The following is a 24,835-nucleotide window of genomic DNA, read 5'->3' on the forward strand; positions in this document are numbered from 1 at the left end:
CTACTTAAAAAAAAAACAACAACAACTGTGTTTTGATAGAACAGTCTTTTCACCATGCACTCCCTGGAGAAGATGACCTAAAGTATCACACCTTGCAACCTGGGGATTTAGTCTACTAGAAAAGATACCTCCAGGGTACCTGGCTGGTTCAGTTGGTAGAGCATGCAACTCTTGATCTTGGGGTTGTGAGTTTGAGCCCCACATTGGGTGTAGAATTTACTTAAAAAAGAAAATAAAGAGTTTCTGTTAAAAACATTTTTAAAAAAATAGGAAAGAAGGAAGGAAGGAAGAAGGAAGGAAGGAAAGAAAGAAAGACACTTCCAGAAAGACTCTTCAACTTCACTGGAAAGACCCTTTTTTGGAACTGCTTGCCATCCCTTGTGCCACCAAACTCCAGGGAATAGACTCATGGATGCATATGACACATGTAAAGAAAACACAAAACCTTGACTGGACCTGCCATCTGGTGACAATGAGAGTAAATATTTCCAGGAATTGAAACAGATACAGTTCTGCCAACATGTCCAGACTTGGCCTGTATACCCTTTTTTCACTGTTGCTTCTTCTATCTCTTTTGTGGCAAAAAAATGTCCTTGTCCAAGTTTCCCAAAACCCTTACCAAAAGGACAAACCTCTTCTATGATTATGGCCTTCTGGAAACAGTCTCATGATCCTGTGACAAATTATTTTTTACTTGCCTTTTCTGAAGGGTTACAAGGTTCTGAATTCACAAAAGTCTTCTTTCATGGGAACTATTATCTGACTCTGGATTCTTATTGAAATTCATGGTTTCTGAATTTACATCTTTAGGGACTGTATTATTGATAACACATTTGGTTCTAAACAGTTTTTTTGAGACAACAATAGTACTTTAAAACGTCTTTGGGGGCACCTGGGTGGCTCAGTCAGTCAAGTGTCCAACTTCGGCTATGGTCATGATCTCGTGGTTTGTAAGTTTGGGCCCTGTGTCAGGCTCTGTGCTGACAGCTCCGAGCCTGTAGCCTGCTTCGAATTCTGTGTCTCCCTCTCTCTCTCTGCCCCTCCCCTGCTCATACTCTGTTTCTCAAAAATAAATAAATGTTAAAAAATTAAAAAAAATCTTTGGAGGGGGAGGGGCCAACATGGCAGAGAAGTAGGGGGATCCAAACTTCTCTCTTCTCTCAAAAAGAAGTGTTGAAGCCAAAGGACTTTGAATCTCAAGAGTCTGGGAGGAAAAGAGACAGTTGGATGTCCAGGGATCCACTGGGACAACCTGATGGGTCATAGATTCATGATTGCGAACTGGGAGAGATAAGATGAATGGAAGGAAGGGATCTGCTTCTCTGGAGAGACAAAGGGAAGAGAAAGAGTGGCTGGAGAAGCATAGGACTGTATCTGGACAAGAGAAAAACCTTGGACGGGGGTGGAGAAAGATCCAATCTCTAATTATGGGGTTTGCTCTGGATTGAGGCCTGCTGCCCAGATTGTGCACCGGGGAAGAGGGGAGGCATCCCGGGGCTTGATGGCTAGATCAGGGGTGCAGTCCACAGTAGGAGCAAGCAATCCCCTCCCTGGAGTGCTGTGGGATAGGACAAAGCCTGCCTGCACCCACCAGCCAGGGACTACATATCGGGTGGCACAGAGAGACACTTCCCAATTGCTGGGATGTGCAGAGTGAGAGTTTGAATCCCAAGTGCCAGGCATGGAAATCAGGGGAGCGAGACAAACTGCCTGTGCCCGTGGCACAGTGAGGACAGCTTGAACAGAGTGGTTTGGGACACCGGGTCTGTGGAGGAGAGACTGGAGGATTGCCATTTTTCTCCCCATAACCACCAAGGTGGGGCCTCAGGGATTGGACAGTGAGACCCATAGCAGAGGCTGGACTCACCTGCACCAAACCTTTCACCTCCATGACGGGGAACTGTGTATCTACTGGAATGGGATAGACACTGAGGAACCAAATGGCCCCTCCTCCAGAGAAGCGGTGTTGCATTGCCTGGTTTAACACTAGGACAATTCTTATTATATAGATACATTACTCCTTCCTTTTCTCCTTCTTATTTCTTCCCTCCTCCAGTCTGGTTATTCTGGTTGTTTGTTTAAGCAGACGTATTTAGTCCATTCTCTTGATACATGTTCCACACCCCCTTCTTTATTCTCCATTCTCTCTCTGGATTAAGCTGTATAGTTTCTCTGAATAACTTTATTTTCTTTTTCTTTTTCTCTTTCTCCTCCTCCTTTATTTTCCTTTCTCTTTCTCTGGATTAAGCAGTATAGTTTCTCTGGCCAATTTTTATTCTTTCTTTCCCCCCACCCCTGTCATTTCTCTCTTTGTATTGGATAAGACCTCTTCCATCAGCACCGCCTCCACCCTGTTGTAGTTGGTGTTTTTGGTTATTGTTTGTTTGTTTGTTTGTTTGTGTGTTTTTGTTTTCAGTTTATTGTTTGTTTGTTTGTTTTCCTTTCCAGGGCTACTTCAACAAAAAAATCAAAGCACACTGGTTTGTGGAGGGTCCAAAACATCACTACGAGTAGGGAGATAAAGTAACCAAAGCCACAACAAATAGAGAGCAAATAACACTCCCCCAAAAACATCTCCTGAAGGGCCAGGACCTGGACAGTGTATGACCCCTCTTCAATATAGTAGTGTTTGCAGGTGCAGGGCACATAAAAAGCTTTTAAAACACAGAAGGGACAGAAAACTAGCCAAAATGATAAAACTGAAAAATTCTCCTCAAAAGAATTTCCAGGAAGAAATTACTGCTAAAGAATTGCTCAAAACAGATATAAACAATATAACTGAACAAGAATTTAGAATAATAGTCATAAGATTAATTTCTGGGTTTGAAAAAAGCATAGAAGATGGCAGAGAATCTATTGCTACAGAGATCAAGGAACTAAAAAATAGTCATGATGAATTTAACAATGCTATAAATGAGGTGCAAAATAAAATAGAGGCAGTCGCAGCAAGGACTGAAGAGGCAGAAAGGAGAATAGGTGAATTAGAAGATAAAATGGAAAAAGAGGAAGCTGAGAAAAAGAGATAAAAAATTCTGGATCATGAGGGGAGAATTAGAGAACTGATTCAATGAAACGGAACAATATCTGTATCATAGGAGTTCCAGAAGAAGAAGAGAGAGAAAGGGGCTGAAGGTGTACTTGAACAAATCATAGATGAGAACTTCCCCTATCTGGGGAAGGCAACAAACACTGAAATCAGGAGGCACAGAGAGCTCCCTTCAGACATAATTTGAATCCATCTTCTGCATGACACATCATAGTGAAACTGGCAAAATGCAAAGATAAAGAGAGAATTCTGAAAGCAGCTAGGGACAAACAGGCCTTAACCTACAAGGGTAGTTACCACATAAGGGTAGTAGCAGACCTATCTACTGACTCTTGGCAGGCCAGAAAGGAGTGGCAGGAAAGTTTCAATGAGATGAATAGGAAAAACATGCAGCCAAGAATCCTTTATCCAGCAAGCCTGTCATTCAGAATAGAAGGAGAGATAAAGGTTTTCCCATACAAACAAAAACTGAAGGAATTCATCAATAAACCAGCCCTATAAAAGATCCTAAGGGGGATTCTGAGTTTTCACTCAGACCACAAAGGACAAGAGACTGATATCTACAAGCATGAAACCTACATATAACACAATAACTCTAAACTCATATCTTTCAGTAATAACACTGAATGTAAATGGAATAAATGCTCCAATAAAAACATAGAGGGTATCATATGGATAAAAAACAAGACCCATCTATTTGCTGTCTACAAGAGACCCATTTTAGACCTGAGGACACCTTCCGATTGAAAGTGAGGGGATGGAGAACCATCTACCATGATACTGGAAGTCAAAAGAAAGCTGGAGTAGCCATACTTATATCAGAGAAACTAGATTTTAAACTAAAGGCTGTAACAAAAGATGAAGAATGGCATTATATAATAATTACAGGGTCTATCCATCAGGAAGAGCTAACAATTATAAATGTTTATGCACCGAATTCTAAGCACCCAAATATATAAAACAATTAATCACAAACATAAGCAATCTTATTGGTAAGAATGTGGTAATTGCTGAAATAGACACTTACAGCAATGGATAGATCATCTAGACTGAAAATCAAGAAAGAAACAATGGCCCTGAATGATACACTGGACCAGATGCACTTGACAGATATATTTAGAACTTTCCATTCTAAAGCAGCAAAATATACATTCTTCTCAAGTGCACATGGAACATTCTCCAAGATAGATTACATAGTGCGTCACAAAATAGCCCTTAATAAATATAAAAGAATTGATATCATACCATGCACACTTTCAGATCACAATGCTATGAAACTTGAAATCAACCACAAGAAAAAGTTTGGAAAACCTCCAAATTCATGGAGGTTAAAGAACATCCTACTAAAGAACAAATAGGTCAGCCAGGCAATTAAAGAAGAAATTAAAGAAATTAAAAAATATATGGAAACAGATGAAAATGAAAACACAACAGTCCAAACCCTTTGGGATGCAGCAAAGGCAGTCCTAAGAGGAAAATACATTGCAGTCCAGGCCTATCTCAAGAAACAAGAAAAATCCCAGTCTAACAGCACATGTAAAGGAACTAGAAGCAGAACAATAAAGAACCTACAAACCCAGCAGAAGAAGAGAAATAATAAAGGTCAGAGCAGAAATAAACAGCATAGAATAAAAAAATCAGTAGAACAGATCAATGAAACTAAGAGTTGGTTTTTTGAAAAAATAAACAAAATTGATAAACCTCTAGCCAAAAGGAAAAGAGAGAGTACCCAAGTTGATAAAATCATGAATGACAATGGATTTATTACAAAAATCCCTCAAAAATACAAGAAATTATCAGAGAATACTATGAAAAATTGTATGCCAACAAACTGGACAACCTGGAAGAAATGGACAAATTCCTAAATGCCCACACACTACCAAAACTCAAATGGGAAGAAATAGAAAATTTGAACAGATCCATAACTAGTAAAGAAATTTAATCAGTTATCAAAAATCTCCCCAGTCTCTTTAACAAATGGTGCGGAGAGAACTGGACAGCAACATGCAGAAGATTGAAACTAGGCCACTTTCTCACACCATTCACAAAAATAAACTCAAAATGGATAAAGGACCTGAATGTGAGACAGGAAACCATCAAAACCCTAGAGGAGAAAGCAGGAAAAAACCTCTCTGACCTCAGCCGTAGCAATTTCTTACTTGACATATCCCCAAAGGCAAGGGAATTAAAAGCAAAAATGAACTATTGGAACCTCATGAAGATAAAAAGCTTCTGCACGGCAAAGGAAACAATCAACAAAACTAAAAGGCAACCAACGGAATGGGAAAAGATATTTGCAAATGACATATCGGACAAAAGGCTAGTATCCAAAATCTATAAAGAGCTCACCAAACTCCACACCCAAAAAACAAATAATCCAGTGAAGAAATGGGCAGAAGACATGAATAGACACTTCTCTAAAGAAGACATCCGGATGGCCAACAGGCACATGAAAAGATGCTCAACATCGCTCCTCATCAGGGAAATACAAATCAAAACCACACTCACATACCACCTCACGCCAGAGTGGCCAAAAGGAACAAATCAGGAGACTATAGATGCTGGAGAGGATGTGGAGAAACAGGAACCTTCTTGCACTGTTGGTGGGAATGCAAACTGGTGCAGCCACTCTAGAAAACAGTGTGGAGGTTCCTCAAAAAATTAAAAATAGACCTACCCTATGACCCAGCAGTAGCACTGCTAGGAATTTACCCAAGGGATACAGGAGTACTGATGCATAGGGGCATTGTACCCCAATGTTTATAGCAGCACTTTCAACAATAGCCAAATTATGGAAAGAGCCTAAATGCCCATCAACTGATGAATGGATAAAGAAATTGTGGTTTATATACACAATGGAGTACTATGTGGCAATGAGAAAGAATGAAATATGGCCCTTTGTAGCAACGTGGATGGAACTGGAGAGTGTTATGCTAAGTGAAATAAGCCATACAGAGAAAGACAGATACCAGATGTTTTCACTCTTATGTGGATCCTGAGAAACTTAACAGAAGACCATGGAGGAGAGGAAGGAAAAAAAAAGGGAGGTTAGAGTGGGAGAGAGCCAAAGCATAAGAGACTCTTAAAAACTGAGAACAAACTGAGGGCTGATGGGGGGGTGGAAGGGAGGGGAGGGTGGGTGATGGGTATTCAAGAGGGCATCTTTTGGGATGAGCACTGGGTGTTGTATGGAAACCAATTTGACAATAAATTTCATATATTCATATATATTTCATATATTCATATATTTTTTTTTCAAAAAAATAAATCTCCCAACAAATAAGAGTCCAGGACCAGATCGCTTTCCTGTGGAATTCTACCAGACATTTAAAGCTATCCTTCTCAAGCTCTTCCAAAAAATAGAAAGGGAAGGAAAACTTCCAGACTCATTCTATGAAGCCAGCATTACTTTGATTCCCAAACCAGACAGAAACCCCACAAAAAAGAACTACAGGTCAATATCCCTGATGAACATGGATGCAAAAATTCTCAACAAGATACTAGCAAATTGAATTCAGCAGCATATGAAAAGAATATTCACCATGATCAAGTGGGATTCATTCCTGGGCTGCAGGGCCAGCTCAATATTAACAAATTAATCAATGTGATACATCACATTAATAAAAGAAAATAACTATATGATCCTGTCAATAGATGCAGAAAAAGCATTTGACAAAATTCAGCATCCTTTCTTAATAAAAATCCTCAAGAAAGTCAGGAAGAAGGAACATACTTAAACATCACAGAAGCCATATATGAAAAGCCCACAGCTAATATCATCCTCAATGGGGAAAAACTGAGAGTTTTCCCCCTGAGATCAGAAATTTGACAGGGATGTCCACTCTCAGCACTGTTGTTTAACATAGTGTTGGAAGTGCTAGCATCAGCAATCAGGCAACAAAATGAAATAAAAGGCATCAAAATTGGCAAAGAAGAAGTCAAACTTTCACTTTTTGCAGACTACATGATACTCTACAAAAGACTCCACCAAAAGACTCCTAGAATTAATACATGAATTCAGCAAAGTAGCAGGGTACAAAATCAATGTACAGAAAGCAGTTGCATTTTTGTACACTAACAATGAAGCAACAGAAAAAGAAATAAAGAAACTAATCCCATTTACAATTGCACCTAGAACCATAAAATACCTAGGAATAAACCTAACCAAAGATGTAAAATATCTGTATGCTGGAAACTGTAGAAAGCTTATGAAGGAAACTGAAGAAGATACAAAGAAATGGAAAAACATTCCATGCTCATGGATTGGAAGAATAGATATTGTTAAAATGTCAATACAACCCAAAACAATATACACATTCAATGCAATCCCAATCAAAATTGCACTGGTATTCTTCTCAAAGCTAGAACAAACAATCCTAAAATTTGTATGAAACCACAAAAGACCCCGAATAGCCAAAGTAATACTGAAGAAGAAAACCAAAGCAGGAGGCATCACAGTCCCGGACTTCAGCCTCTACTATAAAGTTGTAATCATCAAGACAGTATGGTACTGGCACAAAAGCAGACACATAGGCCAATGGAATAGAATATATAACCCAGAATTGGACCCCCGAATATATGGCCAGCTGATGTTTGACAAAGCAGGAAAGAGTATCCAATGGAAAAAGACAGTCTCTTTAGAAAATGGTGTTGGCCCAAAAAAAAAAAAAAATGGTGTTGGGAGAACTGGACAGCATCATGTAGAAGAATGAAACTAGACCACTTTCTTACACGATTCACAAAAATAAACTCAAAATGGATAAAGGACCTGAATGTGAGACAGGAAACCATCAAAACCCTAGAGGAGAAAGCAGGCAACAACCTCTTTGACCTCAGCTGCAGCAACTTCTTACTTGACACATCTCCCAAGGCAAGGGAATTAAAAGCAAAAATGAACTATTGGAACCTCATGAAGATAAAAAGCTTCTGCACAGCAAAGGAAACAATCAACAAAACTAAAAGGCAACTGATAGAATGGGAAAAGATATTTGCAAATGACATATCGGGCAAAGGGTTAGTATCCAAAATCTAGAAAAAACTCACCAAACTCCACACCTGAAAATCAAATAATCCAGTGAAGAAATGGGCAGAAGACATGAATAGACACTTCTCTAAAGAAGACATCCAGATGGCCAACAGACACATGAAATGATGCTCAACATCACTCATCATCAGGGAAATACAAATCAAAGCCACAGTGAGATACTACCTTACACCGGTCAGAGTGGCTAAAAGGAACAAATCAGGAAACTATAGATGCTGGCGAGGATGTGGAGAAATGGGAACCTTCTTACACTGTTGGGGGGAATAGAAAGTGGTGCAGCAGGGGTGCCTGGGTGGCTCAGTCGGTTAAGCGGCCGACTTCGGCTCAGGTCATGATCTCGCGGTCCGTGAGTTTGAGCCCCGCATCGGGCTCTGTGCTGACAGCTCAGAGCCTGGAGCCTGTTTCAGATTCTGTGTCTCCCTCTCTCTCTGACCCTCCCCCGTTCATGCTCTGTCTCTCTCTGTCTCAAAAATAAATAAAAACGTTAAAAAAAAAGAAAGAAAGAAAGTGGTACAGCCACTCTAGGAAACAGCGTGGCGGTTCTCAAAAAATTAAAAATAGAACTACCGTATGACCCAGAAATAGTACTGCTAGGAATTTACCCAAGGAATACAGAGTGCTGATGCATAGGGGCACATGTACCCCTATGTTTATAGCAGCACTTTCAACAATAGCCAAATCATGGAAAGAGACTAAATGTCCATCAACTGATAAATGGATAAAGATGCGGTTTATATATACAATGGAATACTACTTGGCAATGAGAAAGAATGAAATCTTGCCATCTGCAGCAACGTGGATAGAACTGAGAGTATTATGCTAAGTGAAATAAGTCAGTCAGAGAAAGACAGATATCATGTTTTCACTTATATGTAAATTTTGAGGAACTTAACAGAAGATCATGGGGGAAGGGAAGGAGAAAAAATAGTTACAGAGAGGGAGGGAGGCAAACCATAAGAGACTCTTAAATACAGAGAACAAATTGAGGGTTGATGGGGGTGAGGGAGAGGGGAAAGTGGGTGATGGGCTCTGAGGAGGGCACTTGTTAGGATGAGCACTGGGTGTTGTATGTAAGCCAATATGACAATATATTAAAAATAAAATAAAATAAAATAAATAATAAATAAAACATCTTTGAAGTTTTGCTGTTTTGCAAAAAGTTCGTTTGCTACTGTTCCATGTTTATACCTGCCCTGTATCTTCCCAAATGCACTTGGTTAGTTCTTTCAGTGTGCTCCTGCACTATTCACTATTCACCTTTTGTGGCTGATTTAAGCAGAGACTTTAGGAAGTATACACGACTCCAGCTTTGCTTTCATGGGATGAACCTTCCTTCCTAAGTCTGGATAAGTGCCAATAAATATTTCAGTTGGCTCCTTTGAGACCTAGAGCCCTGATTTAAAACCATGATACAATTTGGAATTGTTAAGTTACTCTTTCTGTTTTGTATAATTGTTTTAAATTTTATATTTTGTTGCCTACAGAACTTAAAAAAAAAAAAAAAAACCAATAATATACCCAATAAGGTGATGCTGGCTCAATGCTTCAAGATAATTTCTGACACAACCTTGGGAAGATATGGAGTTTAGATGGGAAGGACCTGAGAGTCGTCCTTTCTAACCTTGTTACTCAAATGTGGCCTTAAGTAGTTTCCAATTGCTATGCATTTTGCCTCTGATGTAGGACATGACAACCAGGAAAGATTCTTCCTGGTCCTGAGGGACAAACCACTAAGTATGGAGAAACTCTTTTTTCGTTTGTTTGTTTCAATTTTCTTGTATTTTATTTTTTAATTTTTATTTTAGACAGGGAGAGAGAGAGAGAGAGAGAGAGAGAGAGAGAGAGAGAGAATGTGAGAGTGGGGGAGGGGCACAGAGGGAGAGATTGAGAATCCCAAGCAGGCTCCATCCTCAGCACAGAGCCCAACTCAGGGCTCAATCTCATGACCCTGGGATCATGACTTGAGCCAGAATCAACAGTTGGACACTCAACTGACTGAGCCACCCAGGCACCCTTAAATATTTTATTTTATTTTTATTTTTTTCTTGACATTTTTTATTGTTTTACATTTACATCTAAGTTAGTTAGCATATGGTGCAATAATGATTTCAGAAGTAGAATCCAGTGATTCATCCCCTACATATAATACCCAGTACTCATACCAACAGGGTCCTCTTAATGTCCCTTGTCCATTTAGCCCATCCCCCCACCCAAAACCCCTCTAGAAACCCTCAGTTTGTTTTCTGTATTTGTCCCCATCCATTTTTATATTAGTTTTGCTTCCCTTCCTTATGCTCATCTGTTTTGTATCTTAAATTACAAAAATGAGTGAAGTCATATGATATTTGTCTTTCTCTGACTAATTTTGCTTAGCATAATACACTCTAGTTCCATCCATGTTGTTGCAAATGGCAAGATTTCATTCTTTTTGATTGTCTAGTAATACTCCATTATATATATATATATATATATATATATATATATATATATATATATACCACATCTTCTTTATTCATTCATCTGTCAATGGACATTTGGGCTCTTTCCATACTTTGGCTATTGTCTACAACACTGCAATAAACATTGGGGTGCAGGTGCCCCTTCGAATCAGTACACCTGTATCCTTTGGATAAATACCTAGTAGTGAAATTGCTGGGTCATAGAGTAGTTCTATTTTTAATATTTTGAGGAACCTCCATACTGTTTTCCTGAGTGGCTATACCAGTTTGCATTCCCGCCAGGAGTGCCAAAGGGTTCTTCTTTCTCTGCATCATTGCCAACATCTGTTGTTGCCTGAGTTGTTCATTTTAGCCATTCTGACGGGTGTGAGGTGGTATCTCATTGTGGTTTTGATTTGTATTTCCCTGCTAATGAGTGATGTTGAGCATTTTTTCACATGCCGGTGAGCAATGTGGATGTCTTCTTTGGAAGAAGGTCTATTCATGTGTTTTGCCCATTTCTTCACTGGATTATTTGTTTTTTGGGTGTTCAGTTTGATAAGTTCTTTACAAATTTTGGATACTAACCCTTTATCTGATATATCACTTGCAAATATCTTTTCCCATTCTGTTAGTTGCCTTTTAGTTTTGCTGATTGTTTCCTTCACTGTGCAAAAGCTTTTTATCTTTTTATTTTATTTTATTTTGTTTTATTTTATTTTACTTTTTTAAATGTTTATTTTGAGAGAGAGAGAGAGAGAGAGAGAGAGAGGAGCGGCAGGGAGAGAGGTAGACACATAATCTGAAGCAGACTTCAGGCTCTGAGCTGTCATGATAGCACAGAGCCCGACACAGGCCTTAAACTCATGGACTGAGAGATCATGACCTGAGCCAAAGTTGGATGCCTAACTGACTGAGCCACTCAGGCACCCCCAGAAGCTTTTTATCTTGATGAGTTCCCAATAGTTCATTTTTGCTTTTGTTTCCCTTGCCTCCAGAGACATGCTGAGTAAGAAGTTGCTATGGCTGAGGTCAAATAGACTTTTGCCTGCTTTTCTCCTCTAGGATTTTGATGGCCCCTGTCTTATGTTTAGGTCTTTCATCCATTCTGAGTCTATTTTTATGTATGGTGTAAGAAAGTGGTCCAGGTTTGTTCTTCTGCATGTCGCTGTCCAGTTTTCTCAACACCATTTGTTGAAGAGGCTGTCTATTCCATTGGATATTCTTCCCTGCTTTGTCAAAGATTAGTTGGCCATAACTTTCTGGGTTCTCTATTCTGTTCCATTGATCTAAATGTCTGTTTTTGTGCCAGCACCATACTGTCTTGATGTTTACAGCTTTGTAATATATCTTAAAGTCTGGAATTTTAATGCCTCCAGCTTTTTTCTTTTTTATGATTGCATTGGTTATTTGGGGTCTTTTCTGGTTCCATACAAATTTTAGGATTGTTTGTTATAGCTCTGTGAAGAATGCTGGTGTTATTTTGATACAACCTAAATATTTTATTTTTAAGTGATATCTACTTAAGTTAATCTCTACTTAAGCCCCAGCGTGGGGCTTGAACCCACATCCCCAAGATCAAGAGTCACATGCTCCACCAAGTGAGCCAGCCAGGTGCCCTGAGAAACTTAACTCTTGATCAGTGATGCTTTCAAAGAAATATCTTGATCGAAAGGGGGAAATGTGGGAATTAATAAAAGAAAACCTTGTTTATAATCGAGTGGGGAGGCTAGCAGGAAGAGCTCTCAGACCCTATCACTTGCTGTCAATTGCAGACACAACAGGAAGAAAGGGACCTTCTATATGGATGCTACTTTAGCTTAGTTTTTGCAGTAACAGCTAAATTTTATTTCTCAACAGGAGAAGGAGTGTAAGGGTTGCACTGCACTGAAAGAGACACAGATCTCAGGTGACATGTCCTCTCCATTTTAGTGACAGGGTTGCACTTCTCTACCAAGCCAGCATCTGAGTGAGAAGCACATGTATAGGGTAATGGATATATGTAGCAGGGAGATGGATGTGGAAGAATATAAAATATTAAAATCAGGGCCACTATAAGGGAAACCATAAGATCAAACAGACTGGCAGAGACCAAAGAAGGCAGACTAATGTACTTCCAAAAGGGAGAAATAGGAAAGAAGGAGTAACAGGTCCTAAGGAAGTCCAAAATAGAATAGGGCAAACAACATTAAACTATAAAGACTGAGAATAATCCCTTTTGGCTGATACTCTGCCTGAAACTCTCTGAGGGGGTTAGGGGTTTCTCTGAGGAGATTGGGAGCATCCTGGCCACTCTGAACCAGTGAGACAGTCCCACCCTTTGAAAACTCTTCTGTCTAGGGGCTGTGTACTCTGGGCCTGTCGTGGGCACAGCAGCCTGCTGATTTCTGAATAGTGTTCAGGGACATTCTTCCATCATCCCAGTGTTTTTTCAAGAATAGCGCCTGGCTTCTATTGAGATGACTGATCCACACTAACCTCCTGGTCAAATGGTGACTTAGTCTCATCACTAGTGTCTCATTTTTTGCAATATGTGTAGGCTGAGAATCTTTAAGTTCTGCTCTTGTCTGCTCAACAATTATACCTTTAAGTCATTTCTTTTCACATTTCACCATAAACTGTTAGGTGGATCCGAGTCACACCTTCCACACATTGCTTAGAAATCTCTTCAGCTAAGGACTCCTGGGTGGCTCAGTCAGTTGAGCCTCTGACTTTGGCTCAAGTCACAATAATACAGTTTGTGGGTTCAAGTTGTGCTGACAGCTCAGAGCCTGGAGCCTGCTTCTGATTCTGTGTCTCCCTCTCTTTCTGCCCCTCCCCTGCTCATGCTCTCTCTCTCTTTCAAACAATGAATAAACATTTAAAAAATAAAAATAAAAAAGAAATCTCTTCAGCTAAACATCCAGTTCCATCACCTGCAAGGTGGACACCTTTCATGAAATATCAGCACACAAACACAAATCAACCAAGTTCTTTGTCACTTTACAGCAGGGATCACCTTTCTTTCAGTGCCCAATAACATGCTCCTCATTTCTGTGTGCCATCACCAGAACTGCCTTCACTGTCCACATGTCTACCAATGTTCAGTTCATGGCCTCTTAGGGGTTCTCTAAGGAGATGGAGGCTTTTTCCCACAGCTCTCCTGTTTTCTTTCTGAGCCCTCACCAGAATTACCTTTTAAAGGTTCATTCATGGCAATGTAGGCATCTCATTTTCTAGCATACATTTCAAAACTCTTCTGGCCTCAACCCATTGCCCACTTCCAAAGCTGCTTGCACATTTTTAGGTATTTGTTACAGCAGCGCCCCATTTCTTGGTACCAATTCCGACTTAGTACATTTGGGCTGCTATAACAAAAATACCATAGACTGGGTGGCTTAAACAACAAACATTTATTTCTCACAGTTCTGGAGAATGGGAAGTCCAAGAGCAAGGCACAAGCAGATTTGCTTCCTGTTTCACAGACCACCATTTTCTCACAAGGTGGAAGGAGGGCAAGAGAGCTCTCTGGGGTCCCTTATACAAAGGCACACTCTTGTTCATGAGCACAGCATCCTATGACCTTATCACCTCCCAAAGCTCTACCACCCAATACCATCACATTGGGGGTTGGGAATTCAACATATGAATTTGGGGGAATGCAAATTCAGACCATAGCAGCCTCCTTGCCAGCACTTGGTATTGCCAGTCTTTTAAATTTTAGTCATTCTGTACAGAGTATGGTGGTATCATATTATGATTTTAATTTCTATTTATATTATTTTCCTTTGGCCCAAATAACTTTCTTGTGCAGATCTGCTAATGAAAATTTCTAATGGTTTTTGTCTTTTTTTTTTTTTTGTCTTTTGTCTTGTCTTTATTTTGTCTTTAGTTTTAAGAGAGGGGAAGGGAAATTTGGGCCTCACTTCCTCTTACCTACTTCTCACTGAGGAGAGCTCCTAAGCATCTCTGTCACATGGTTAAGAAGTTTGTGCAAAGCCCCAGATCCATTCCCTGTCCTGAGAGTCTTCTTGGAGAATCTGGCTGGGAAGTCCTGATTCCTTTGATCTCTGTTTGTGTTAGGGAATTTAAGGTTGGGATCTTTGTGGGTCTGCAAGTGGGAGAGGGTGTGAAAAATAGAAAAGTGTGGGGTTTGGGTGGTAGGATGAGTGTGTTCATAAAACAATGGTAACTTCTTTTGTCTGTGCTCTCCCAATGGTTCTGGGACTGGGAATAATGCAATTATTCTTTATCCCTTTTGTTCTTTTGAAGTTTTCCTTGAAGTCTAACTATAGGTCAGACTGTTACTGTCTAGAATTGGGGAATGAATAGCATTTCACTGCTATAAAATAACATGCAGAGAGCTGGAAATTGATCACTCCACCTGAACCTCAGGCCTCCTTTATTTGACTCCCACCAACAACCCTACTCACTTTAACATCTGAACTACTTCAATACCAGAGGAGAAACAGAGGTGAGCAGATGAGAACAAGGCAGTAGGTCCCCTAAAGATGTCAATCTCAGACACTTCTCCTGGTGCTGGCCCTGGGATCCCCATGCCCTGGGAGGGAAAGAGATGTTAGAGTTGCAGCAAGAACTAAGATCTGGCAAGGCATCAGGGAGCCCAACTTTATGGATCCTCCGCCTCTGACAACTGCAACACGTAGCTCATGTTGGGCGATTAGATCTCTCTGCCTGCCCCATCATGGCACTGGGGAAGGTGCAGGGCAGTGGCTCAGGCCCTAGTTAGTAACCCCATGCTCCCGAAGTACGGTTAAACTTTCATCAGCTAACGTGCGTGGCCAGTTTGCAGCTCCACCCAATAGGAATGCCAGGAAGCGTGGGGCAATAGGCATCTGGAAGTTGTCCCTGGACAAAGGCTAGTTGCCTTTGGGGACCTCTGCTGATATGCACCTTGTTTTTGTGGAGGAGACACTCCTGCCCATCCGGTCGCCGGCTTCAGCATCTCGCTCTCCACGCTCTTTCCTGCCACTTGGCGGTGTTCCAGGTGCGCGCCAGTGCCTGAGTTTACCCTTCCCGGTGCTGCGAGACAGCCTAGTCTCCAGCCAGGAATGGGGTGGAGTTTACTCCAATTCCGCTGGAGCGCAGCTACTCCAGGGCTAGTGTGGGCCTGGAGCGCCCTCTGGCGGTGCTGGGTGCCGGGCCTGGACCTCCACGCACAGCGCCAGACTTTGGGTTTGGTTCCCGGAATGCGCTGGACAGAGCCTGCCAGGCGGTGGAGCTCTGAAAACCATTCTGCCTTGATTATTACCTCACCTCTCTCCAGGTCGGGCACGGGGAGGCGCGACACAGCCTTAGACAGCCGCTAGGATGGGCGTGGTGGGGGTCCAGGGAAAACCAGGGTGCTGCTAAGCTTAGCTTTATCAGTGTGGACATGTAGTTGCTGGGCTTGGAGTCATACGTGTCGTTTTTCTCTGAACTAGCCATTGCCAAGAGGCTTGCATACTGGGCTTGCTTGACCTCCTGGTGTTCCCCAACCTCATCACCTGAGTCACTTCCTTTCCTGGACATTGGAGCAGGAGGGGTGCGGCTGTCTGGGAGAGCTGGGGATCTCCCAGAGTAGAAGAGTGTCTTTACTGGGCAGAATGTGCATGGGAGGAATTCCAGAAACTCTCTTTTTGCTGATGTCATCACCTTTGGACCCGAAGGTAGAGGAATCAGCGTGGCTTGGATTTGGGTGAGGAGGGTTTGAATGCTGAAAACTGTGGAGACTCTTTATGGCCTCAGCCTCCAAACACAACTCACAGGAAGAATATGGAGTGGGCAGTGGTGATGTCCACACACAGCAAGTTCCTACCGGGTGCCAGACAGGGCACAGGATCCAAGTGTGCTAATCACTAATCTCTGGCCTTCTCAGGTACTTGTGAACCTTCTGGAATGGTTCTGGGATGGTTACAACTGTGGAAGAATACAGGGAATGCTTCTGATTATTGGGTCAGTGTAGACATGTCTTGGATTTCAGGCTGGTCCTGGTCTACACAGGGGCAGCTGCATGCCAAGGCAGGTAGAGAGCCATGCCACTTCAGCACTATGGACTGGACAGCGTCCCAGGGAGAGTTTAGCAAAGCCAAGAGAGGGATGGATAGTTGTTCTGCCCACCCAAGTGTGGCCCTTTGAGGCTGATGGCAGAACCCTTTTGGAGGGGCCTGAGCTTTGTTCAGGACCCTAACCTTGAGGGACTTGGGGCCTGACACCTGCATTTATAGGGTTCAGACCCAAGATCCAGAAATTACAGACTCTGGGTATCACATAAATAGCCTTTTGTAGTGCTTCAAATTACAAACATTTTTATACATGGTCTTCTCTCTGCTTCTCAACAGCTCAGGAAAGTAGGCCTGAAAATCCACACTAATAGGTGAGAATCCTCAGAGAGGGTAAAAGTCACATATTCAGGGAGGGGTTTGAACCAAGACTCAAACAGCTGCTTTGGTCATAACAGATTTATCCACAAAGACAATGACAGTCATGTGGGGCCCTATAGTAGTGGGATTCTGTGGACTTATGGGCCAACACAGGGAGGAGGCACTTAGGAGTGAGAATGACTTATGGCCCTAGGTGGGCACTGCACAATGTGGGGTGGGAGCCCTGGTTAGGCTGGGCAGTACTGAGGGCTTCAAGGAGACATAGCCTGTCAATAAAACACGATCGTCTATTCCCAAAGCCTGAGGTGCCACTCAAGGCCCATCACAGTTTACCTATCCAGACTTATTAGGCCAGGTCCCCATCTTTGGGCCAGACCTTACTCATCTGTTCCCTGACCAAGATATCCCACGCAGGGCTGTGACTTGGGTGAGTCAAGTGAAGAGTGTATGTTGTGAAATTTGAAGAGGCACTCTCTCAGGGCTGTGCAAGTGCAGGCTAACACCGGCAGGACCCTAAGACAGAGTCTCTTCTCTTTCACCTCTCTCTCCTGCCTTAGGTCTAAGCTTTGAACTCCCAGAGGGAAGAGGCTGTGGCTGCTACTGCCTGGGTGTCCCCAACCCAGCCTCTGGGCAGTGCACTGCTGTCACTAGGAGCTCAATAAACATTTGGCAGTTGTCAAGTCTCATCTTTCTTCCCTGAGAGAAAAAGGGCCTATGCTGGGAAAAGCACATGTACGTCACTCGATCTAGCCGATGGATCTAATTGGCCAGGGTCTGGACTTCTCATTTGCTAGACATAAGCAAACGAGATGTGGGGGGCCGGGGTGGGGGTGAGAACCCAGTGCCCTTGCAAGATTCAGAAAGTCCAAGCCAGAAGGTAAATGACATTTAGTCCCACGTATTCTTTTTACATGTGGGGCAACAGAATTGGAGAGTAACAGTGACTTGCCCTTAGGGACAGGACAGGGATACATAGCAAGTTCTCCAACGACAACTGTGACTTAATCCTGGAAGCCAAAGCTGCTACTGGATGCGCATCGAGTATATCGACTGTCTGCTTATCAGGACTGGAGCAATGAGCAGGATCGATCCATTGCTTTTGACTGCCAGCAAGTGCTGCTCGCCGATTGGTCCGGGTTAAGGAAACAGAAAAAAAAAGGGCGTGCACGTGGTACCCTCCGTCAGAGACTGGCGCTTGCGGGTGAGAGTGAGGCTGGGGAGCGACCATGGCGTCGCTGAATAGTAGCGCTGTCGTCTGCGTGATTTGCTTGGAGAAACCCAAATACCGCTGCCCCGCCTGCCGTGTGCCCTAGTAAGAGTGGGGGTCGTGGGGGAGGAGGCCGGGTGGAGCCTGCGGGGCGGCTCGGGGACCCGGCGGGGGCTGCGGGAGGGTCCGCGAGGCTTTCCGGGCTGACGCGGTCGTGTTCTCTGTTGTTGCAGCTGCTCCGTGAGATGTTTCCGGAAGCACAAAGGTAAGACCCCGGCGCCCCGCTTGAGCCCCCGGCACTCCCCTAGTGCGGGCAACCCCCGTCAATCCCTGCCTCGTCCCACGGGGAACCTCTACTTGTGAATGCTTCCTCGGGTTTCGAACAGTGAAAACTTCTGCCCTGCCTTTTCTTTTATAGACTTTCTCTTTTCTTTTCTTTTCTTTTCTTTTCTTTTCTTTTCTTTTCTTATTTTAAATACTGGGCTACTTTGGTCTGACAGAGTCGACCCTAGTAGTTTCTTCATCTTAGAATTCTGACGCAGAAGCTGCTCTTGCTGAGGTTAACGAGAACGTTTTCTTTCCTTCAAAAATGTTTTGTTAGAAACAACGAGGTAGATCTGTTTACAATAAGGAGCGATTAGTCTACATTTTAACTCCAATTCGGGGTCTCTTCTCAGTCCTCAGGGACCCTTTGCCGCGACCGCATGCTGGGTTGACTCTTTTGTTAAAGTTCCTCATTGGTTTTTTGCTTCTCGTGTCCCCCCTTCCAGACTCTGACTCAGAGGTCCATTTCAAGCTGCTTCCCTCCCCCTGCTGTTTTTTTTTTAACCCTAATGACCGTGGAGCATTTTCAAAGGAAACTTTTTGGTTCAAGATAGGAAAGAAGGAGAACCGCTTTGCTGGAAATAGGGTTGTGGAGCCGGGTTGGGTAGGCTTTGCTCTGGCTGTGCAGCCCTGGGTGGCCCAAGAATCCCTAAGGCAATCTGGAGCAATCTGGAGCTCTCAACTGTGTGGCCGGGCTGCCGCCAAGGTCTTTCCTGAAATGCACATTTGAGTAATTAACTCCCTTGTTGAACACTCCAGCCTCTCTAGGAAAGGAAGCCAGTGATTCTTAACTTGGGTATTGCTGTCCCTAGGGAGACGCACTGTTACACTGTTTCTGTTTTACAGTAGCTGAGGAGGGTTGGGGGGCAATTCTGGCAATTGGTATTGACTCAGATAAACAGCCTGTGGTGTGTGAGACTCACACCATTAAAGACCTTTCGTTCTTGAACACCACGGTGCCCTTGATGAGAGACACTGGTCTTGGGAAGAAAGGCCAACCTCCCTTTGTGGTATTCTTTTGCTCTTCCTCCACTTGTGTGGGCCCCAGCCTCCTGCCAGGCCTGCCCTGTCAATCAACTGGTAGTTGCTCATCACCATGTGGTTGCTCCTGACCCTGTTCTTTCAGGGGTCTGGTCCAGCCGTAGACCTTTCCCTCTGCCAGGAATGCTCTTTCCACCTGAAAGTGCCTCCTCTTTGTCTCCCGGCCCTCTCAGGTGATGTAAATCAGACTTTTCTCCATCTCTCCAACTGCCATCTCTAAGACTCAGCCCCTTGATGGGGGCCTGATGACTTTATCTGTGTAATTGGCACGTGGCACATGCAAATTTAGTGTCTGAAACTGCTGAGAAAATAGTTTGGTAATTGAAGTCAGTGTGCCACTTGATCTTGGTGAAAGCCCTGTGAGGTTCTGCAGAGTAAGTTGGATGGGGACAGATCCTCAGGATACACAAGACCTGTTTCCTCCACCCTCTGCCAAGCCCAGGGTTGCTTGTTTTCTGGATACTGCCCTGTGATTTGATCCCTCATTTCCTTTGCATCCATCATCCCTACCCACATCCCTTACCCTGAACATAGCTTCCTACCTAGATGCTGGCTTGGTGGAGAGGTGCAGCCTTGTTGCTAAAGTAGAAGTGATGTGCGCCTGATTTGTGTCTCTTTCAGAGGAGTGCAACCCTGAAACTCGTCCTATTGAGAGAAAAAGATCAGCTGTTACTGCAAAAACTATAAAGCCTGCAGAAGACAAAGGTGGGTTGGTTGATTTCAAACCAGCCAACCTAGGAAAAGGTTTCAAATAAAAGAAGCTGAAAGGAAAGAGATGTGGGTTGGGGCAGGGAGTCAGGAACGATGGCTTCATTAAGGAGCAGCACCTTCCTTAGCCTGGAGCACCAGGAGTGGGGCACCTGTTATGTATTATAGAGCAGCCTGAAGGTATTGTTAAGGGCAAGAAACAAGGAGGACAGAGGCAGAGGGGATAAAGCCTGTAGCTGTGGTTTGGGGATGAGGTGGGGTGGGGGGGGACCCTGCTGGTAGGATCCTTTTCCAGTCATGGCTTCAGGTTTCCCTCCATGGGCCTGGCTGGAGCTGTCAGTTCACCTGAGCTAGGCTTGGGTGGGCAACTGCCTTTGGCCTAGGTCACCTTCATGCTGCTGGGGCTCTATGGATTTATTGTGGGAGTGGGCTGTCTCATCCATTTATCCACACTTCAGTATCTCCTGGGTTTCATGTACCATGCCAGTCTCTGAAAGCAGCCCCTCCTGCTGCCTGAACATTCACAGCATGGGGATAGCCTATTTCTGCCTTTTGAGAAACTTCCTTGTTGGGTTCAGGCAGTGCCAGAAATTTCTGGCCATGCTAAAAGCACAGGGCATTCATGTTAGCAGGTTTTTAAAAAATTTTTTTTAACGTTTTTTATTTATTTTTGAGACAGGGAGAGACAGAGCATGAACAGGGGAGGGGCAGAGAGAGGGAGACACAGAATCTGAAACAGGCTCCAGGCTCTGAGCTGTCAGCACAGAGCCCGACGCGGGGCTCAAACTCACAGACTGAGAGATCATGACCTGAGCTGAAGTCGGCCGCTTAACCGACTGAGCCACCCAGGTGCCCCTGTGTTAGCAGGTTTTTATAGAACACCTAGTTTTTTGGGTCCTGACAGGGCTGGAGCTATAGTGAGGGGACCTGGGGTGATAGGAATTGGAAAATCAGGCTCCTGTCCAGAAGACCACAGAGACACATAGAATAAACAAGTATGTGAATACTAGGGTGTGCTTGTTAAAGTCACTAATTCTTTGCTTTTGCTTTCATTCCCTTTCCAAAAAGAGGAATGTTGGTATAGTTATAAGTTCCAGAAAAGTCATTTTTGTTTTGTCTATACCTACTTTGTCCTGCTATTGTCACTTGTGTGCACATTTTTAATCTATTGCAGTAGTTGTTAAAATCTGGCATCTAGGTTTTGTTTCTAGTCCTAATTAGTTGATTGTGTTCTGTATTCCTCAGATGATGATGATGACTCTGTAGCTGATTTTCTCAATAGTGATGAGGAAGAGGACAGAGTTTCTTTGCAGAATTTAAAGAATTTAGGTAAGTCTTTGCTGTGTTTACTTCTTTGTCAATTACTGATAACATTTAATCCAAAGAATAACGTGATTTTTTGGTTATTAATAAATACAGTTGACCCTTGAACTGTGCTGGGGTTCGGCTTCACTCCCCAACTACCATGCAATGAAAATTTGTGTATAACTTTTGACTCCCCCAGAACTTAACTAATATTCTAGTGTTGACCAGAAGCCTTACCAATATAACATAGTCGATTAACATATTTTGTATGTTATATGTATTATATGCTGTCTTCTTACAATAAATGAGAGAAAAGGAAATGTTAAGAAAATCATAAGGAAGAGAAACACAGCACTGTATTTATGGGGGAAAAAATCCTTGTATATGTGGGCCTGTGCAGTTTAAGCCTGTTGTTCAGGGTCAGCTGCACTTGAGTATGGCGTGCAGAGCCCTTATGTTGCATGATTCTGTGAACACTGAGGGCTTCATTCAACACCTCCCAGCCTGCCTACAACTCTCTTGCTCTGGAATCCTGTTTTTGTGGGTTGACAAAATTTTCCCTCAAGGCTTGGTTCAGGTTACCTTTCCTCAGCTAAACTTCTCTTGACTTTTTGTTGTTCTCAGAAGTAAGCCCTTTTTTGCCTTCCCATCAGGCCTTGTAATACACCACTCATATTTTATAGTAATTTCTCTCTCCCACACCAATTTGTAGGGCAGGGGCCTACATTTATTCCCATGTACCCAGGGCACAGTGTATGGTCTAGCCATTAATGCAGACTGGGCAATCCCAGGATCTGATTTTTCAGAGGGATGCAGGTGTTAACAATGCCCAGCGTTTGTGTAGGACTGTGCAGTCAGTCCTTATAGCAGTTCTGTTCTGTGTGTGATTAGTAAGCCAGTGTAGTTTCTAAAGATGGAAATTTTCATTGTTTCCATCTCAACGTAGGCTGACTGCTTGGTACCCATTCCCATGGTAGTGATTAGTTATACTGAGGGTGAAGCTGAGATATGAGGGTAGGTGTGAAAAGTTTTTCAAACTGCAAAGTACCATGCAGATGTGTGTGTCCGTTCATTGCTACAGATCCTGCTTTGCAAGGATCAAGTGTTTGCTTAAACAGCATTCAGAGTATGTAGTGTAACTGTCCTCACCCAGTGAGAACCTTCAGGCCTATGAAGAACAAAAACATGCCAACAGCTAGTGCTATTATTTTTTATATTTGTCCTGGTAAAATATTTTTTCCTAATTGAAATGGCATAAAGTTAAATTATTTACAGAGATACCAAGAACAAGAATCTGTGATAGCATTTAACTTGGAAATCCTTTGATATGCTGATCTCACCTTATTTATGTGAAGCATTGGTTCAGTTCTTGGTTTTAAAGGTTAAGGGGGATACAGCACTCTTGATATTTGTTGCATTAGAAACATTTAGCTTTTAGCTATCTCCATCTGTTCCCACTTGAACTCACATTGGCTTTCTTGTTCATTTTTAAGGGGAGTCTGCAGCATTAAGAAGCCTACTGCTCAATCCACACCTTAGACAGTTGATGGTCAGCCTCGATCAGGGGGATAACAAGGCAAAACTCATGAGGGCCTGCATGCAGGAACCCTTGTTTGTAGAGTTTGCTGACTGCTGTTTACGGATTGTGGAACCATCCCAGGATGAGGATTCTTAAGATGGATTATTGTGCTGCTTGCTCAATCATGTGCGTGGCTCTCAGAACTTGCCTGCTCCTCCTCCCAGGAGAACAGCTAGTGTGGGGTCCTGTGAGCAAGGGTGGTGACTTCCAGGGCATAGGCCACCTGATGTAGGGTAGGCCGCATAAGTCTTTATGTCAAAAACTGTGGCATGGATTTCGGGCAAGATGGGGGACACTCAAGGTGGCAAGCCCTTTATGGAGAGAGAACTTGACATTCAGATAGTTGTCTTTAAATGTTTTAATTTTGGTACAGGTTAGACATTACAAATGATATCTTTTGTCAAGTTTTATACCCATTTGAATTAAAACTTCCTCAGTGTTGCTAAATAAAATCAAGATGTGATTCTCTGATAAATTGCATTGTTCATCCTTAGTTCATAATTGCTTGAAATTACGTTAAATAAATCAACATATTAAATAGTAAGGTTTTCTTTTTTTTTTTAATTTTTTTTTTAATGTTTATTCATTTTTGAAAGAGACAGAGCACAAGCAGGGGTGGGGCGGTGAGAAAGGGGGACAGAGAATCTGAAGTAGGCTCCAGGCTCTGAGCTGTCAGCACTAGGGCCCAATGTGGGGCTCAAACTCATGAACCATGAAATCATGACCTGAGCCGAAGTCAGATGCTCAACTGACTGAGCTACCCAGGCACCTGAGGGTTTTGTTCTTTTTAAAGGAACTAAATGCAGATATCCCAGTTGAAATTTTAGGGTTAATTTCAAGCTGACTTGACCTGTTCTGTTTGTGGGGAATCGAAGATGCCCAAAGGTAGTAAATGTGGGAAGTTCTCTGTGGCCCTGAGGTTTCTTAGTCACGGTTTGGTAACCAACCCGTGACATCTGTCAGGGCTTGAGATGTAGGTCGGAGCCCCACGCCACTGGTGGCTGCAGCAGCCCTGGATTGCAGGCGGGAGCTGTTGCTTGCTCATGTGTACTTAGAGCTGCTGTGGGAGTAGTTTGGCAGCTTGGTGTCATTCAAATGTCTTTGGCAAGGCAGCTGGCAGGAAAAGGCCTTTTGGACACAAAGCACCAAAGGACTGCCCAGCCAGGTGAGACTAGAAGGTGAGAAGAACTCACACATGGCCCAAGCTGTGTCTTTCCAGTATAACCTGATTAAAGCCAGTAACACTATAGGGTGAAGGTTCAGGGCAGATGTCAGTATAAGACAATGGACACTTTCTGCAGTGTAACTTGATGGAGCCCTGGAGAGAGAGATATAGCTTATCTCTGGCTTCTAGGAATGCCACCTGTATGGGTGCCTAGAGCAAATGCTAGAAAGGCAGGTCGTGGACAAGTACTGGTATGATTCAGTTAACATTCTTTTCTCATTCTAAACCAGTGGCAAAGTCCAGAGTCCAAATATTTAATTTATATTAAAACATAAAATTTCACATCCATTCTTTGTGATGCACAAGGGAGCTCTCCCCTACTAGGAGTATTTATTACCTGTCATAAAACTACTTACAACTGGAAGAACAGTTATACTTCTGTTTACATTCTGGCTAGCCTGCGTGCTGTCATGGGAGATTTTATCCAGATTATGCCCTAGAGAGTAATTCCTCTGGTATGGAAATTCACTGTTTCCTTCCTTTTGCCTTGTCAGTGTCACTTAATCTTTGCTGTGACCCCATGTAGTAGGTTGAGTATTAGCTCACGTTCCATGCT

The 24,835-nt window shown here is 43.0% G+C and overlaps 1 protein-coding gene across 2 annotated transcripts in view; it reads left to right on the forward strand.

Annotated features, from left to right (window-relative positions):
• Positions 1-17,841: 17,841 nt before the first annotated feature.
• ZNHIT3 (zinc finger HIT-type containing 3) overlaps positions 17,842-24,835 on the forward strand; it is a 209,585-nt gene continuing 202,591 nt past the window's right edge. Inside the window, exons 1-5 of one of the 2 annotated variants that reach the window (XM_049637850.1) lie at positions 17,858-18,202; positions 18,331-18,362; positions 20,084-20,167; positions 21,416-21,499; positions 22,969-23,596. In XM_049637850.1, the coding sequence (XP_049493807.1) occupies positions 18,117-18,202; positions 18,331-18,362; positions 20,084-20,167; positions 21,416-21,499; positions 22,969-23,150 (468 nt within the window). In that variant the 5' untranslated portion in view covers positions 17,858-18,116 and the 3' untranslated portion in view covers positions 23,151-23,596. Of the gene's footprint in view, positions 18,203-18,330; positions 18,363-20,083; positions 20,168-21,415; positions 21,500-22,968; positions 23,597-24,835 lie in introns of those variants that run through there. The other variant, XM_049637849.1, reaches the window with a different exon arrangement.

The sequence above is a fragment of the Panthera uncia genome, chromosome E1, assembly GCF_023721935.1.
Source record: "Panthera uncia isolate 11264 chromosome E1, Puncia_PCG_1.0, whole genome shotgun sequence".
In the NCBI taxonomy this organism is placed as follows: Eukaryota; Metazoa; Chordata; class Mammalia; order Carnivora; family Felidae; genus Panthera; species Panthera uncia.